The following is a 20,174-nucleotide window of genomic DNA, read 5'->3' as shown; positions in this document are numbered from 1 at the left end:
TTTTAAATTATTTATTATGAAGATTTAGGCACAGCATTCCCAAATGTCTGAGATCCAGTTTCTCATGTGCTGTTTATCTGAGCCAACAGCCTTTTGCACTGAGAATGTGTATTCCAATTAGCAGGAGATAATCAATTCTTGCAAATACTTAAGCTTCAAATAGTTCATTCCCAGACGTTACGTCTGTATATCTCCACATGAGGTCATTACCCTGATAACCTTTTATTACATAGAGGACAGATCAGGAAATTAAACTTCAACAAAGTCATATAGTGAACATCCCTTTGAAATAAATTGCCTTTACTTACTGAAACAAATGTTTTCAAACTTGTCCCAAGCAGCAGTGAGGGAGATCTGTAAATCTATTATCTATTTTGGGCAGGAAATCAACTTTAAACCAGAGCAGCTATATATTGAACATCTCTTTGAATAACTGCCTGAACTAATGAGACCCAAATGTTTTCCCCTTTGTTCTCATTTGGATGTATTGTATCAGGAAAAAGGGGGGTTGGGGCTGGTCTGTTATGAGACCAATTCACTTCAAAATGAAATATTAGATTCTATGATACATCTGTAGTTTTGTAATGTTACTCACAGATACCCTGACAAGTTTTTAAATAGTTTTGTAAGAGTCCCAACTTTTAAGATGGTGACTATAAGGACTATTCTGCCTTTTGTTCAAAAAGGGCATTTTATGTCCACAATAGATTTACAGGATGCTTATCTTCACATTCCAGTTCATCCACACCACTATCGTTTTCTGAGATTCTCTTTTCTAGGCAAGCATTACCAATTTGTCGATCTTCCATTTGGCCTAGCGACAGCTCTATGAATCGAAGGTTCCCTGTGCCCTTCTATCTGTAATCAGAGAGCAGGTATTGCAATGTTTTCTTATTTTGACAATATCTTGATACTAGCTCAGTCTTTTCATTTAGCAGAATCTCACACAAAAGAACTAGTATGGTTTCTTCAAATGCATGGTTGGAGGATCAATTTACAAAAGAGTTTTGATTCCTCAAACAAGGGTCACCTTTTTAGGTTTCCAGATAGATTCAGTGTCCATGACTCTGTCTTTAACAGACAAGAGGCGAATGAAATTGGTTTTTGCTTGTCTAAACCTTCAGTCTTGATCATTCCATTCAGTGGCTATGTGCATGGAAGTTTTAGGTCTCATGATTACAGCATCGGATGCGATCCCCTTTGCTTGTTTTCATATGAGACCTCTTCAGCTTTGCATGCTGAATCAATGGTGCAGGGATTATACTCAGATATCACAGCTGATATACTTAAATCCCAACACTCAACTCTCTCTGTCTTGGTGGTTGAACCATCACCGTATTGTTCAAGGGGGCCTTCTTTGTTCGTCCTTCCTGGCCTGTAATCTCAATGGATGCAAGTCTTACAGGTTGGGGAGCTGTCTGGGGGTCTCTATCAGCACAAGGGTTTTGGGAACCTCAAGAGGCTGCCAATCAATATTTTAGAGCTCTGTGCTATTTTAAGAGGCTCTTCATGGTTGGGCCTCTATTAAAGAGAAAACTTTTAATTCATTTTAAGACAGACAATATCACAACTGTGGCGTATATCAATAATCAGGGAAGGACTCAGAGCCCTTTAGCAATGAAAGAAGTATCTTGGATACTTTCTTGGGCGGTGTCCAACTCTTGTCTAATTTCTGCGATTCATATCCAAGGTGTAGACAATTGGAAGCGGATTATCTCATTTGTCAGACTTTACATCCGGGGGAGTGGTCTCTCCATCCAGATGTGTTTTATCAATGTGTTTTATCAGATTGTGCGGATGTGGGGTCTTTCAGAAATAGATCTGATGGCCTCCTCGTTTAAAACAAGAAACTTCCCAGATACCTCTTCTGGTCCAAGGATCCTCAGGCGGAGATGGTGAATGCTTTAGCAGTTCCTTGGTTTTACCAACCTGCTAAATTTTTCCTCCTCTAGTTCTTCTTTCAAGGGTGATCTCCAAGATCATAATGGAACAATCTCATGTGTTTCTGATAGCACCAGCATGGCCTCACAGGGTTTTGGTATGAGGATCTTGTCCGGGTGTCCAGTTGCCAACCTTGGCCACTTCCTTTAAGGCCAGACCTTCTGTCTCAAGGGCCGTTTTTCCATCAGGATCTCAAATCTCTAAATTTGATGGTATGGAAATTGAATGCTTAGTTCTTAGTCATAGAGGTTTCTCTGACTCAGTGATTGGCACAATGTTACAGGCTCGTAAGTCTGTTTCAAGGAAGATTTATTATCGGGTTTGGAAAACCTATATTCATGGTGTTCCTCTCATAAATTTTCTTGGCATTCTTTTAGAATTCCTAGGATTTTAGTTTCTTCAGGATGGTTTGGATAAGGGTTTGTCTGCAAATACTTTGAAGGGACAAATCTCTGCTCTTTCTGCCTTGCTTCATAGAAAGATAGCTAAACTTCCTGATATTTGCTGTTTTGTTCAGGCTTTGGTTCATATCAAACCTGTTATTAAGTCTATTTCTCCTCCTTGGTGTCTCAATTTGGTTTTAAGGATTTTGAAGGCTCCTCCTTTTGAGTCTATGCATTCTTTGGATATTAAACTACTGTCTTGTAAAGTGTTATTTTTTTTGGCTATATCTTCTGCTAGAAGAGTTTCTGAGTTGTCGACTCAGAGTGAGTCTCCTTATCTGATTTCCCATCAAGATTAAGCTGTTTTGCGGACTTCGTTTAAATTTCTGCCTAAAGTTGAGAATTGAGAACAACATTAATAGGGAAATTGTTGTTCCTTCCTTGTGTCCTAATCCGAAGATTTTTCTTGAAAGATCTTTACATTCTTTGGATCTGGTAAGAACTTTGAAATACTGTATATGCACTTTATTCTTAAGTGTAGTCAAACTTGGACATTTTGTAAATGTAGTAACACACAAACACAGAAACACACAGACACACCCATACACTGAAACACACACTCACACATAAGGATTTACATTTAGACACTACCTTTATATTCACATATAAACACTCTAGCAGATACGCAAATAAACACACTCAGACACAGACACCCACACAGACAATCAGAACTTGTTTACATTGACGTGACAAGTAATGAGGTAGACTACAGTTTTGTCAAAAAAGGAGATTTACAAGACAAAATATGGAGTTCTGATTATCTTTTTCTCAAGGAAGATGCCAACTATATGATGACAACAGCATGCAGTGGCTGAACTGCCAAAACATTAATTTAAAGGTTAAGTGGTGGATTGCTGACTTACGGAAAAGGTCTCATTAGTCTCAAAGTCTGTAGAAAGATGTAAATAATCAGTAGTAATGTCAAAATGTCCTAAAAAGGAACAGACAATGGACACACACACACAAAAACTCAAACACAAACTTGCAAATACACCCGAGTAAACACCCACAGAGACAGCCTTAGAAACCACACAAAGAAATACACACTCACAGACGCCCACAGAAAACACACAAAGACATACACACACAGAGAGACACCCCAGAGCAGAGAAAGTTAGTAAGATGAGGAAGGCGGCACTCACCACAGGCAGGGCAGTCCCCAGTGGCAACGACAGAGCAGTCCAAGGACAAATCACTAGAATGGTCAGGCAGGCAGGGTTTGGCAACAGTAAGGGCACACCACTAGAATGGTCAGACAGGCAGGATTTGGCAACAGTAAAGCAGTCTAAGGGCAAACCACTAGAATGGTCAGGCAGGCAGGGTTTTGCAACAAAGAGGCAATCCAGAACAACAGGGGTAATAAGCAGAGCAGTCAGACAGGCAGGTTTCAGCAGCAGTATTTCAATCCAGCAATTTAGGGGTTAAGAGGCAGAGTAGTCAGACAAGGCAGGGTTCAGCAGCAATAATCAATCCAGCAATTTAGGGGTTAAGAGGCAGAGTAGTCAGACAGGCAAAGTTCAGCAGCAGTATAACAATAAGGCAGTAAGAGAAATACGATCTATCACACCCCAGGAGCACACAAAGTAACACCTATACTTGGGCAGTGATAGATTGTACAAGGAACACTTACATAGGTGTATGATTCGTGCCACAAGCATCTGACCAGCATCAGAGAGGAGAGGAGCGTGCGGCATTGACATCAGCGCCGCACGCCTCCAGACCCAACACAGCCCTAGGCAACGAGCAGGGAAGGAGATGCAGAGATTGCAATGGTTAGAGTGGCGAGGCATGACACTAAACACAGACACCCACAGAAATTCACAGGAGGTAAAATTTCTGCACATTGCCATCCCCTAAATCAACAGTGTGTGACATGCATGATACAAAATAGCAGAAATTAAGAGATCACTTTTTAAAGAATCATATTTGTAAAGATGAAAACAAAAATACTTCTGTGACTTAAAAAATTGTACATTAATGATCTGTCAGAATGGGTAGATGAGGAAAAGTACATTTAAAAGGTTGGCATAGGTTTGGGTTTTCCCCCCTATTTTCCCCAACCAAGAGCACCACTTTAAATCTGGTGTACAAATGTTCCTATCTGTCAGCTGTAGTTATGGATTTTTGCTCTATTCTATATGGTCTTGGTGGAACCATAAGCTGTGGTACTCAGTCTCATACCATTAGATCTGGTTAAATGCAGGATTTAGGTGTGTTTGTATGTATTTCAAAATGAAATCAGCTGTAATGTAAACTGAACAGTGTCAAGTTAACATGTCTCATTTCAAACACTGATGAGCAATCTTAGCCTGAGATAATAACATTTTATGCAAATGTAAAAGTCTTAGATGAAATGCCTCCTGGCATCTGGAAAGTCCTTGCATAAAGGGGCAGTAAACAGAAATGCAATTAAAATTATATATATAAATAAAAAAAATAATAAAATCATATCTGCCAAAAGGACACATACCATTTGTGTATTGAAGAGGAAACATTTCTGCATGGTTTTAAATATAGAATTTCTACAGCATTGTCAAATAATCATAAATAAAAAAAATATATATGTTTTTATGGAACCCTGGCCCCACCATACAACTACTACACTGAAGTTACAATACGAAATTGCACAAAGAAATAAAAAACATTTACTAAGTAAGTCCTACCTCCTCTGCAAATGAAAGTGATCTGTCGTCTGACTCAGGCACACACTGTACAAACTGAAGTGCCAAGTCTATCTCACACTGTGCATAGTGGTTTAGTGCACACTCAGAAATCCTCTCAAATGCTAATGCTTTACTCCTTGTAATGACATTTATCGTGCTCATTAGCACTCTGCTGTAGCGCCCTCTGGTGGCTGCCAAAATTAAAAAACAGGACCCCTGACAGGAGTCACTCCTTTTACACCTGATGGTGGCCCTGCTTGTACCAGTGTGGTCATGAGACATGGGGCATTCTTAATATTTTTTCTCCTTACTAATATTATCTCAATACTTTTTCAGTGAAAAATAAAAAACACCTGCTTTTAACGAATATACTTAGATGGTTATTAATATGGATAAAGACATATTCTGTATTTCTGTATTGCATAAAGTAAACCCTGTTAGAAAATATATACTTGTATGTGGTGAAATTACATTTTTTGTGTAGTTTGGACTTGGTGATCTTGGCGTGCAAAGAAATACAGTAGAAAGAGACTTAGAAGGTACATTTTCAATACTTTTTATTCTATACACCTGCTATATATAATACATTCAACACACAAACAGTGAATTTTAACTCCACATTTATGCTTGGAGGCTAAATAAAAGGATGTCCTGGGTATTTTGACCTAGGCAAACAAGGCACTTGCCTAGGGCAGCAGATTGGAGGGGGGCAGCACATTTGTTGTGGTGATACTTATAAGCAGCTTACAGTTATTTTAGAAGTATTAAACAGATGTATAATGGGGGATTTTGTACAAGGAGTTTACATTCTATGAGGTATAATAAGAGAGTTCCAATGGAGCTTACAATTTAGAAGTAACTGACATTTTCATTTATTCAGCTAGCTATTGCCTTTAGATCTGTTGGCTTGAAAAGTATTGTTTCAAGAAATCTGTTTTTTAAAAATATATATATTGAAGCAATATATGTGTGTATGCGTGTGTATCTGTCTGTCTGTGTACTGTATGTATATATATATATATATATATATATATATTATACATACACATGAGTGTGTGTACGTAGTGCGCGTGTGACAGTGTGTATAACTCTCTGTGTGTATGTGTCTGTGACTATGTGTGTGTATGTGTGTGTTTGTATGCAAGTGTTTTGTAAGTCCTGGTGAAAATTTACTTTGGAAATGCCGTGGAAAACAAAATCCTGAGCAAAAAATAGTATGGCAAAAAAAAGGTCTAAAACCTAAAGGACATATCTACATAAAAACAATTTGTCTTTTATTCATGCTTTGAAAACCACCAGACAGTGGTCAAAATTTGTTTATGCTCTGGGCGCAGAGCCCATTTAAAAACATTATTTTTCATGCAAATGTCTGTATCTGTTTTAAAAAAAAAGTTGCAGATTAAGAAAAAAACAGGTGCTCATGATAGACAGACACTGTTTTACTTTATACTCTGGTTATAATCATGTTTAAAGTATAATGAGGCTTCATATTGACTACATTTATATCACTTTATAACATGTGTTGCCAAATCAGAAGAAATACAAGAGAGACATAATTGCTCCCTTCTCTTCTGATTTCTTTCATTTGTCTCCAACATTACTGAATAACCACATTTTCAATCATTTGGGTAAAGCAGACGGTCGCTTTTCATCCAGTTAGCACCTAGGCTTCTTTGATTTTATGAAATTTCCTTTAAGGAGTTTATTTATCACTTTCTGGCCTTCAAGTTTCCTTTCAACACATGCCCATGTTATTCCCAAAGTTAACTCTACCAGCGCATGATTCTCCAATTCATTAGTAAATCTTTTCCTATATGTATTGTGTCTTTAAAACTTTTTTTTAAAATAATATACACAAAATAAAAGACCCTTATGCCCTTCATATTGTGTATATATATATATATATATATATTATATATATAGTATATATATATTATATATATATATATATATATATATATATAAATTGTTTTTATTTTAAATTGTGCTTGTCCCACACTGCACAGTAAAGCTAGACCATCTCAAACCAGAAATCCTGTCCTTGCCATACACCAAGCTTAGTCCCAAAACGGAGGACAATGCCCCCAAAATGTTTGAATTTGCACATGAAAATGCTATATCGCAGCTCATATTTATTTATCGCTTTTAAGGCTAATACAATCAAGATCAGTTAATTACAGTTAAATTAACAATAATAAACAGGTTTGCAGGGTTTTGGGACAGTGTTTGCAATGATTTTCAGCCAGCTTTATGTAATAAAAATACATGACAAATAACTAATTCAGTATCATACCAAACAACATTTACCTGGGACTGAGGGTCTAGGCTGTTTGAGGGAGACTTGTGGGTGTTGTGTGGGTGGGATTTAGGTTATTGGCTAGGCAGGGGTGGGCTGTGGGGGTGAGCCTGGCAGTTCCTAATTTCACTTTAGGGAAAGAAGAGAGAGACTTGGAGATCTGCTTAGCAGAGAGGGAGTTGGTTTGGACATGCTTTCTGGTGAAAGACTGGTGCAGTTTAGATCTAGCTTTGTCTAGTTTGTTTCAAATTGCTAAAAATAAAAAAAACATAACGACCAGATTAAGAGTTTTGCGTTAGAGCTGTGCAGGTGCTAACAAGCAGTTTTTTCCTCACTGCTCACTTACCTGCAGCGCTGGTATTACAGGTTTTTACAAACCCAGCGTTATCAGGCAAGAAGTGAGCGTAGAGCAAATTTGAGCTCCATATCGCACTCCAATACCAGCGCTGCTTAAGTGAGTAGTGATGTCGCGAACATAAAATTTTGGCGGAAACGCGAACTTCTGCAAAAGATCGCGAAGGGGCGAACCGGGCGAACCGCCATAGACTTCAATAGGCAGGCGAATTTTAAAACCCACAGGGACTCTTTCTGGCCACAATAGTGATGGAAAAGTTGTTTCAAGGGGACTAACACCTGGACTGTGGCATGCCGAAGGGGGATCCATGGCAAAACTCCCATGGAAAAATTACATAGTTGATGCAGAGTCTGGTTTTAATCCATAAAAGGCATAAATCACCCTAACATTCCTAAATTGTTTGGAATAACGTGCTTTAAAACATCAGGTATGATGTTGTATCGATCAGGTAGTGTAAGGGTTACGCCTGCTTCACAGTGCGCAGTGTAGGTGATATACCTGCCCTGACCATGCTTTGCAGACCAGGTATCAGTGGTCAGATGGACCCTTGCCCCAACACTGTGTGCCAGACATGCCCATTATAGCAGACTTATATGGCTTTGGCGTTGCTTTTTGGTAATTAGAAGGCTGCTAAATGGCATAAATGGTTGTAAATGCTTCTCTGGGATCCCCTTTGTTCAGAAATAGCAGACTTATATGGCTTTGGCGTTGCTTTTTGGTAATTAGAAGGCTGCTAAATGCCACTGCGCACCACACGTGTTTTATGCCCAGCAGTGAAGGGGTTAATTAGGGAGCATGTAGGCAGCTTGTAGAGTTAATTTTAGCTTAAGTGTAGTGTAAGTAGACAACCCAAAGTATTGATCTAGGGCCCATTTTGGTATATTTAATGCCACCATTTCACCGCCAAATGCGGTCAAATTTAAAAAAAACTTAATTTTTTTCGCAATTTTAGGTTTCTCACTGAAATTATTTACAAACAGCTTGTGCAATTATGGCACAAATGGTTGTAAATGCTTCTCTGGGATACCCTTTGTTCAGAAATAGCAGACATATATGACTTTGGAGTTGCTTTCTGGTAATTAGAAGGCCGCTAAATGCTGCTGCGCATCACACGTGTATTATGGCTAGCAGTGAAGGGGTTAATCAGGTAGTTTGTAGGGAGCTTGCAGGGTTAATTTAGCTTTAGTGTAGAGATCAGCCTCCCACCTGACACATCAGACCCCCGATCCCTCCCAAACAGCTCCCTTTACATATGCTGTGGTGTAGCATCCCCCCCTTAGCCCCCAACCTCCCGGATCCCCCCCAAAACAGCTCTCTAACCCTCCCCATCTGCCGTATTGGCGGCCATCTTGGGTACTGGCAGCTGTCTGCTATTATTTCACAGTCAAAAAAGTGTTTGTTTTTTTAAATGTACACTACTGTTACACCAGATATGAGTGGTGGCACTGGGCAAGTGGGCACAGTATACGCTGTGAGCCTGACTGATGTTCTAGCCCTAAAAAGGGCTTTTTAGGGTGCTGTCCTTACAGCAGAGATCAGATGAGTCATTCAGGACTGTAGTGGACACTGAATACACTAGCCTAGCTATCAATTTCCCTATTAAATCAGCAGCAGCTACACTGTCCCTCCTCTCACTAAGAATGCAGCTTCCGAATGAATCTAAAATGGATGCTGTCCAGGAGGTGGGAGGGTCTGGGAGGGAGGGTCTGCTGCTGATTGGCTGGAATGTGTCTTCTGACTGTGAGGTAGAGGGTCAAAGTTTACTCAATGATGAGGAATAGGGGGCGGACCGAACATTGCATATGTTCGCCGTCCGCGGTGAACGCGAGCATGCTATGTTCGCCGGGAACTATTCGCCGGAGAACTATTCGCGACATCACTATAAGTGAGCGGTGAGCTGGTCATACGTGCTCGTGCACGATTTCCCCGTAGACATCAATGGGGAGAGCCGGCTGAGAAAAAGTCTAACACCTGCAAAAAAGCAGCGTAAAACTCAGTAACACAGCCCCATTGATTCCTATGGGGAAACACATTTTATGTTTACACCTAACACCCTAACATGAACCCCGAGTCTAAACACCCCAATCTTGTACTGATTAACCCCCAATCTGCCGCCCCCAACATTGCTGACACCTACATTATATCTTATTAACCCCTAATCAGCTGCTCCGGACATCGCCGCCACCTACATTATATTTATTAACCCTAATCTGCTGCCCCCAACATCGCCAACACCTACATTATATTTATTAACCCCTATCTGCCGCCCCCAATCTTGCTGCAACCTACCTACACTTATTAACCTCTAATCTGCTGCCCCCAACGTCGCAGCCACTATATTAAATGTATTAACCCCTAAACCTAAGTCTAACCCTAACCCTAACACCCCCCTAATTGAAATATAATTAAAATAAATCTAAATAAAATTCTATCATTAACTAAATTATTCCTATTTAAAACTAAATACTTACCTGTAAAATAAACCCTAAGCTAGCTACAATATAACTAATAGTTACATTGTATCTAGCTTAGGGTTTATTTTTATTTTACAGGCAAGTTTGTATTTATTTTAACTAGGTAGAATAGTTACTAAATAGTTATTAACTATTTAATAACTACCTAGCAAAAATAAATACAAATTGACCTGTAAAATAAAACCTAACCTAAGTTACAATAACACCTAACACTACACTACAATTAAATAAATTAACTAAATTAAATACAATTAAATAAATTAACTAAATTAAATACAATTAAATAAATTAAATTAGCTAAATCACAAAAAAACCCCACTAAATTACAGAAAATAAAAAACAAATTACAAGATCTTTAAACTAATTGTACCTAATCTAATAGCCCTATCAAAATAAAAAAGCCCCCCCAAAATAAAAAAACCCTAGCCTAAACTAAACTATCAATAGCCCTTAAAAGGGCCTTTTGCAAGGCATTGTCCCCAAAGTAATCAGCTCTTTTACCTGTAAAATAAAAAATACAAACAACCCCCCCAACAGTAAAACCCACCACCCACACAACCAACCCCCCAAATAAAAGCCCTAACTAAAAAAACCTAAGCTCCCCATTGCCCTGAAAAGGGCATTTGGATGGGCATTGCCCTTAAAAGGGCATTTAGCTCTTTTGCAGGCCCAATCCCTAATCTAAAAATAAACCCACCCAATACACCCTTAAAAAAATCCTAACCCTAACCCACAAATACACGGTATTAACATTGGCCACACAACAATATAAAGTCTCTATTTTCGCAGATGATATGCTCTTCTCCATCACAGCTCCCAAAGAGTCAATCCCACAAATAAATCAAGAATTAGAGATTTTTCACACACTCTCAAATTTCACCATTAACAAGTCCAATATCCTGAGATTCTAAGTATAAATATGAACAAACACGACATACACAATATAAAACAACTCACATCATTTTCATGGTGTTATTCTTCACTTAAATATCTAGGGGTCAAATTAGCGCCAACCTATGACGACATGTTCACTATGAACTACATTCCTCTTAAACGGACAATTATAAATGACCTCTCCTCATGGAGATCTAAACAGATATCTTGGTTGGTACGTATAGAGGTTATTAAAATGAATTTTTTCCCAAGAATACTCTACTACCTACAAACACTACCCATCCCATTACCCACAACTTACTTACCTTCTATACAAAAAGTTTTTAATGATTACATTTGGAACAGAAAGAGCCGCCTAGAATAAATAAAAACATAATGTATTTCACCCAGATCTCAGGGGGGAATGGGAGTTCCGAATCTTGAAATGTACAGACAGGCAATTGTTTTACAGAGGGTTGTGGACTGGAACATTCACTACCACACAAACGCTGGATCCCCTTAGAGCACCTAATTCACCAAAAACCTCATCTAGGTAGACTGTGTTGGGACATCTCCAACAAGCCCCCAGCTCAAAACAGATAGTAACCCGATAACGAGTGAGACATTCAGGACATGGGACAAAGTCATTAACACATCCTTATTTATCTCCTCCAAACCATCTCCATTGACGTCCCTCTTGGAGAATGGGGAATTTATATTGTACCCACCTGCTACCATGATAGACCCAGTAAACCAAACTACAGACATAGCAGTACGGACCATGATCGCAAACGAATCAATTCGCACGCAATCAGATCTGATTGCAGATGGGCATGAATGTTTCTCCAATTGGTTCACATACCGACGAGCTAGAAACTATATACTTAAACACAAAGACTACAATAATCTGTCTAGACCGTTGACAAACTTTGAATCCTTATGCATACAAACACCACCACTCAGACATACACTATCCATGATTTATAAACTATTATCCCAGAAACCCCTGGGGTATATACCCCAATTTTTAGAAAAGTGAGAACAGACTTAGGTATTATCATATCACCCCCAAACGAGCCACTCCATTCTACAAGCCACTAGAAAATCCTCTGTTTCATCCTCTATCCTAGAAATCAATTTCAAACTTCTACATAGATGGTACTTTACCCCAAAGAAGCTACACAGGTTATTTCGCTCCCATCCAAACACATGTTGGAGATGCGGTACACGTAAATAGTAATGATGCACATATGGTGGTGGGTGTGTAATGACATTCAAAATTTCTGGCGTCACGTAATTAAGGAAATAGAATCCATTCTGGAGATTGTGCTCCCTCTGGACCCCTTGATATGGCTTCTAAATAAACCCCCAAACATTAAACATAAACCTTATTTAAGATTATTTACGATAATGACAAACGGGAGCGAAACTACTAATAGCCAAAAATTGGAAAAGTAATAAAGGCCCTTCATTGGGTATGTGGGTTGAAAAAGTTACAGACCTTTTAGAGCTTGAAGAATATTATTATCTCAAGAATGCAAAAATGGACACTTATGCAGAAATATCCCAAACCTGGGGAAACTTACATACACACAAAGTAATCCTATAAATATACCTCCAACTGGTTGCGGACGGGACAGGACTCGTCCATCACTATCTCTCCCTTTTACCTTTTTTGAAAATCCCTTTATTCCTTTTTCCTTTCCCCTTTAAACTAATGTTATAAATACATATGACCAGAAGTTTTTGTTCGTTATGTAAATTTATGAAAATATAAGACAACTATTGAACATGTATACTGGAGGAGCTGCGTCTCCATTTCTTGTATGTTACTTCATTATTTTCAATAAAGTTGTTGGAAAAAAAAAAAAAAAAAAATCCTAACCCTAACCCCCGAAGATTCACTTAACGGGAGAAGTCTTCATCCAAGCGGCAAGATGTCCTCAATGAAGCCGGCAGAAGTGATCCTCCAGATGGGCAGAAGTGGTCCTCCAGACGGGCAGAAGTCTTCATCCAGACGGCAGCTTCTATCTTCATCCTTCTGGCGTGGAGCGGGTCCATCTTCAAGACATCCGATGCGGGAGCATCCTCTTCAAACGATGGCGGCGATGTTAGGGGGTGACAGATTAGGGGTTAATAATATTTACTAGTGTTTGCGAGGCGGGAGTGCAGCGGTTTAGGGGTTAATATGTTTATTCTAATGGCGGTTGTGTTCCGGAGCGGCAGAATAGGGGTTAAAAAAATTATTTTAGTGTTTGCGATGCGGGAGGGCCTCGGTTTAGGGGTTAATGGGTGTTAGTGTACTTTTTAGCATTTTAGTTAAGAGTTTTATGCTATGGCGTTGTAGTGTAAAACTCATAACTACTGACTTTAGAATGTGTTAGGTATCTTGGCGGTAGAGGGTGTACCGCTCACTTTTTGGCCTCCCAGGACAGACTCTTAATACCGGCGCTATGGAAGTCCCATAGAAAAAAGGGTTTACGAAGTTTATGTAAATTGTTTTGCGGTAAGGCAAAAGAAGTGTGCGGTACCCCTATACCTGCAAGACTCGTAATAGCAGCGGTAGTGAAAAAGCAGCATTAGGACCTTTTAACGCTGCTTTTTCAGCTTAACGCAAAACTCGTAATCTCGCCGATAGTATTGATGTTTGAGTACAAAACTAAATGTGGAGACATTGTTCTTGTTTTTTCAAATAAAAATGAGTACAAGACAAAGTATAATATGAGGTAATGTATAAGCCAGAACATTTGGCTTACACCTTATGAGAAACACACAAAAACTATAAGACATGAGCTTTTCTGTAGCTTAACACTTTACTAATATCATGTTATGGTGCGTGCAACAATTTTATATAGTTTTGGGTAATTTTATAATCAACAAACCTCCAAATCATAAATGAACATTAGGACGATTGCATTTATAAGTTGTCTGCAAGATTAAGAGTTTAGAAGTGTGATTTGAGCTTAGCTTTTAACTTTTTATCACACCTGGAAACAATTTTGTTTATTATTATTTGATCTGAGCAATGTGTAAAAACTTAAACCCTTAATAAACCATTCACAAAAAGCAAAGAGATGCCATTCAATAAAGGCCAATTTTTTATTGAGTCAAAACCACTGAAATAGAAAAGTCTAAGGGGTCTATTTATTAAGAGGTGAATGGCAGGTGAATTGAAACATTTCAATTCCCGCAATCAGCTACAAGAAGAGCTGAGTTAGCCCTGCACATTGCATAGTTAATGCTGTGTACAATTCACTTAAAATAGGAGAATTACAGGTGAATTGTATGCAGCTTTAACTATGCAGTGTGCAGGGCTAGCTCAACTCTTCTTGTGGGAGATACTCACTGGGTTTGGCCATTGATAATAGTTAATGAAAGATTTCAAATCACTTACAATTCACCTGCAATTTGTGCATAGAGCCCTATAAATTATGTGAAACTGATTTAGCAGTGTTTTCTTGTAAGACTGAAATACCAATGTTAAATTCTCACAAAGCTAGGAATTAGGATAGTTTATTTGGTGTGAAGCAACTAGAAAACACATATTCCAATTTAAAAACAAAAAAACAAAAGTTCAAGACAAAGTGCATCTAATGGACTGGAATAGCCCTCAATGAATATCTTACCTATAGGAAAAAATATATGTGAAATATAGTTTTTTTCAAATATAATTAGAAAATCAAACTTTAAAAAAAAACTTACCTAGTTAAAGAAATGGTTGGAAGCCCATTGTTTGAAGGAAGTATAAAAGAATCCAAAATGATAGCCCATTGAAGTCCAAACACTACAATGAGAAAGTTGAAAGCAACACCACTAAATCCAAATTTCTTCAAAAATGCAAAAAGATAACTGAATCCAAGAATAACCATAACATTGATGTCTTGAAATGCTGTAAATAAGGGGGAAAATGTATTGTTTAACATAGACAATAATACTTTTATCTTAAAAAAAAATATTATATTTGATCTTAAAGCTCCCCTGTACTTGTCCGTCTATTGACTGGTACCATTATATAAACAATTAACATTTACAATTTATGTAAAACATCATACAATTCAGTACAGACCAGAGGGTTATAGATTAAGTCAAATTAACTTAATCTCATTATCGGAAGTGAAGTTAATTAATGTGAAGATAATTGTAGTTTCTTGTGCACTAGGAGAGGAATAAATTGTAAGTAATTAAAATAACTTGTTGCTTCAGTTCTTTGTGTAACAGATGAAGATGTCTGATTCAATTTACATTATTTTAATCTTCTACTAAAAAAATTATTTATACGGGTTATTTGATAGTTATCATTTACACAGTTATTGATAAGTTAACTGAGTGCTTCTCCTGTGACATGTACTTATATAGGGATAATTCTTGCCACTGTGGACAAAAAAATGCATTGGGAAAAGTCCCTATAAGGAAATTAATATGAGAGTTATGGACAGATAATGACAAATCTAAATATATTTTTACAGTTCTAACATAGAAGTTGGAAAGAAAACACATTTTCGACTGTTTGCATTTTTCAAGATGGCTGCCACACTATATGACCAATACTTTCAACACGAACAGATGTAACTCTAAGTTACAATCTATGGTTATACAGCAAATTTCACAGTTTTAACATTAGTGGTTGCAAAGAAAACACATTTTTGAAATTTTCACGTACACCTATATGGCTGCCATAGCTTATGACCAATTATTTAAACATGAACAACTGTGACTCTAGGTCACAATATAATGTTATAAAGTGAGTTTCACAGTTCTAACATAAGCGGTTCCAGAGAAATAGATTTTCTAAATGTTTGCGTAAAACAAGATGGCAGCCAGATCATGATATACAGGCTCCATATTATGCACAATAGTCCTCACCATAAATTTCAATAAACTTGGTAAAAATAAAGCATTTTTGTAAAATGGTTTCTGTTTTATTATTAATTAAAAAATAGTCACCTAGATTACGAGTTTTGCGTTAGGCTTAAAAAGCAGCGTTGGCCTGTCCCAACGCTGCTTTTTAATGCCTGATGGTATTACGAGTCTTGCAGGTACAGGTGTACCGCTCACTTTTTTAGCCAGACTTGGAAATACCACAAATCCCTTACGTAAATTGCGTATCCTCTTTTTTCAATGGGACTTGCATAGCGCCGGTATTACGAGTCTGACAAAAAGTGAGCGGTACACCCTCTCCTGTCAAGACTGGTACCGCATTTTAAAGTAAGTAGTTAAGAGTTTTAGACTCTGTAGCATAAAACTCTTAACTAAAGTGATAAAAAGTACACTAACACCCATAAACTACCTATTAACCCCTAAACCTAGGCCCTCCCACATAGCAAACACTAAAATAAATTTTTTAACCCCTAATCTACCGAACCGGACATCGCTGCCACTATAAAAAATATATTAACCCCTAAACCGCTGCACTCCCGCCTCGCAAATAATAGTTTAATATTATTAACCCCTAATCTGCCGTCCCTAACATCGCCAAAACCTACCTACATTTATTAACCCCTAATCTGCCGCCCCCAATGTCGCCGCAACTATACTAATGTTATTAACCCCTAAATCTAAGTCTAACCCTAACCCCCCTAACTTAAATATAATTTAAATAAATCTAAATAAAATTACTATAATTAATTAAATTATTCCTATATAAAACTAAATAATTACCTGTAAAATAAACCATAAACTAGCTACAATATAACTAATAGTTACATTGTACCTATCTTAGGGTTTATTTTTATTTTACAGGCAAGTTCGTATTTATTTTAACTAGGTAGAATAGTTACTAAAGAGTTATTAACTATTTAATAAACTACCTAGCTCAAATAAAGACAAATTTACCTGTAAAATAAAACCTAACCTAAGTTACACTAACATCTAACACTACACTATAATTAAATTAATTCCCTAAACTAAATACAATTAAATACAATTAAATAAAATTAGCTAAAGTACAAAAAAACAAACACTAAATTACAGAAAATAATAAACAAACTACAAGATTTTTAAACTAATTACACCTAATCTAATCCCCCTAACAAAATAAAAAAGCCCCCCCAAAATAAAAAAGCCCTACCCTACACTAAATTACAAATATCCCTTAAAATCTGCCAGATTCGTTGAGGCCTTCAGCCCGGTTGGATGAAGACTTCTCCTGGTAAGGTGATCTTCAAGGGGTTAGTGTTAGGTTTTTTTAAGGGGGTATTGGGTGTGTTTTAGAGTAGGGTTGGTTGTGTGGGTGGTGGGTTTTAATGTTGGGGGGATTTGTAATTTTTTTTACAGGTAAAAGAGCTGATTACTTTGGGGCAATGCCCCGCAAAAGGCCCTTTTAAGGGCTATTTGTAATTTAGTGTAGGGTATGGCTTTTTATTTTGGGGGGGATTAGATTAGGTGTAATTAGTTTAAAAAATCTTGTAATTTGTTTATTATTTTCTGTAATTTAGTGGGGGGGGTTTGTACTTTAGATAATTTTATATAATTGTATTTAATTGTATTTAATTTAGGGAATTAATTTAATTATAGTGTAGTGTTAGGTGTTATTGTAACTTAGGTTAGGTTTTATTTTACAGGTACTTTTGTATTTATTTTAGCTAGGTAGTTTATTAAATAGTTAACTATTTAGTAACTATTCTACCTAGTTAAAATAAATACAAACTTGCCTGTAAAATAAAAATAAACCCTAAGCTATTAGTTATATTGTAGCTACCTTAGGGTTTATTTTATAGGTATTTAGTTTTAAATAGGAATAATTTAGTTAATTATATTAATTTTATTTAGATTTATTTAAATTATATTTAAGTTAGGGGGGGTTAGGGTTAGACTTAGGTTTAGGGGTTAATATGTTTATTATAGTGGCAGCGACGTTGGGGGCGGCAGATTAGGGGTTAATAAGTGTAGGTAGGTTGCGTCGACATTTGGGGTGGCAGATTAGGGGTTTAATAAATATAATGTAGTATCGGCGATGTTGGGGGCAGCAGATTCATAAGGTTCATAAGTATAATGTAGGTGGCGGTGGTGTCGGGAGCGGCAGATTAGGGGTTAATAATATAATGCAAGTGTCGGCGATGTCAGGCACGGCAGATTAGGGGTTAATAAGTGTAAGATTAGGGGTGTTTAGACTTTGGGTTCATGTTAGGGTGTTAGGTGTAGGCGTACATTTTATTTCCCCATAGGAATCAATGGGGCTGCGTTAGGATCTAAACGCTGCTTTTTTGCAGGTGTTAGACTTTTTTTCAGCTGGCTCTCCCCATTGATTCCTATGGGGAAATCATGCATGTTACACCAGCTCACCGGTGACTTAAGCAGCGCTGGTAATGAGCAAAATTTTGGTAAAAACCCGTAATACTAGCGCTATCTCTAAGTGAGCGGTGAACATAAACTGCTCGTTAGCACCGCATAGCCTCTAACGCAAAACTCGTAATCTAGCCGATTGTTAAGCATTTTTGAACAATTCAAAATGGCTGCCAAACCACATGACGTATCAACTTCTCTTGAACAAATCTGAATGTTAGTCATAAGATAACTTTATAAACAAAATTTCAAGTCTGTCCCATAAGCGGTTTCAGAGAAGAAGATTTTTGTAGTTTTTAAAAACAGCACATACGGAACAAAATGGCCGCCAAGCTATACAATGTATAGCTTTCAAATTACACATTCTAATGCTCACTATACTGTAGACCTCTACGATTTGCAGAAGTTTCATGAAAATTTGCAAATGTTTTATTTCACGAAGGCGACTGCTCAGTGCAAATTTAAACTGCAATATTGCCTTTAGGGATCATGACTATTTGTATTCATGTGTTTACTACACTGTAATATAGTTAAATAGTGTAAACATAATGCATAAAGTGCAAATTTATGCAATTAAACAACGATAAAAAGGTGAATGGCTCATAGCAGCCATGTTGATTATGGAAAATTCGCAGTGAACAATCTTGGTAGATGACCTTGCAAAGAGCACATGTGCAAAATTGTGCTTCATTGCATTTAGCGGTTTCAGAGAAGAAGATGTTTAAAGATTTTCGCACATTTCAAAATGGCTGCTAGATCATGTGACCAATGCACTTCTCTTGAACAAAGTTTAAACTAAGTCACAAATGCAGTTTACACAGCTAGTTTCACTGCAAACTTACTGTAGATTTTCAAGTGTTTGTCATAATTAGTCTTAAAAAGCAAAATGGCTGCCAGATCATGTGACCTAAGAGATTTATTTTGCATAAACTATTTTGCTTGGCCACCTAAAAATAAAAGCCTTAGTAGTGAGCCTTGACTGCCCTTATATTCTGCAGGTGCTTTTATTTATAAGTAGATTGTGCTTTGTGGAGGAACCGTCCTATACAATGTTTGTTGATATTTATGTCTCATTCTCAGTCTACGATTTTGTTTGAAAAATTCACATGTCCCCTTTCAGCAATACACATCAGAGAGATTATTTACATACACAGTGAAAAGGACTATGTATATTGTGTAACACATATGGCATTGGCCATATGTCTGTTGATACTTTTAGTGTCAAACACATCAATCTTCATGCTTCTCAGTGTTCTCTGATTAGACTTATAAAACCAAGTACTGTACTAAATAAACTGTCATTGTGCTCCACTTTGCATAGTTTGCACTTCTGATTATATTCATTAGTTTCAAGTTACACAATCTGTAAAATGACAGTGCCATTAACATTTATTTGACATAAAAATATATTTATACAAGAACTTAAATAGTTATTTATATATGATTCCTGACAGCTTCGACGTTTACTATAGTTTTTCTCACTCCCCAGGTGTTGAGGGGTATGGATGCTAAGCTTGGTTGCTCACACCTCTTCGTCAGAGTATAGTTCCAGTGGAGAAACCATATAATCTATCTCATTGGAAGACCAGATCTATGATTTAGGTTATTATATATGAACCAATCCAGTATTGCTTTAGAGTACTCTCCCTAGAAGGTCATCAACATTATGGGCCAGATTATGAGTGGCGTGCTAACAATTATGTACAAGCGATATCAGGTTTATCCCGGCTGTTTTTGCGTATGGCAGATGTAGCGCTCGTATTACAATGCATGAGTGCAATCACGATTTTTGCAAGAATGATTACCGTGACCTCAGAGCACTGGTTAACTGTTTTGCGAAACAAAAAA

At 37.4% G+C, this 20,174-nt stretch overlaps 1 protein-coding gene across 1 annotated transcript in view; it reads right to left on the bottom strand.

The window, feature by feature from the left end:
• RHCE (Rh blood group CcEe antigens) overlaps positions 1-20,174 on the bottom strand; it is a 129,437-nt gene that overhangs the window by 71,085 nt on the left and 38,178 nt on the right. The window contains exon 2 of the mRNA XM_053704808.1: positions 14,748-14,934. Coding sequence (XP_053560783.1) covers positions 14,748-14,934 — 187 coding nt within the window. The remainder of the gene's footprint in view (positions 1-14,747; positions 14,935-20,174) is intronic.

This window comes from Bombina bombina, chromosome 3, assembly GCF_027579735.1.
Source record: "Bombina bombina isolate aBomBom1 chromosome 3, aBomBom1.pri, whole genome shotgun sequence".
Taxonomy (NCBI): domain Eukaryota; kingdom Metazoa; phylum Chordata; class Amphibia; order Anura; family Bombinatoridae; genus Bombina; species Bombina bombina.
The sequence above is the reverse complement of the archived record's forward strand: the minus strand, read 5'-3'. Positions and strand labels throughout refer to the sequence as shown.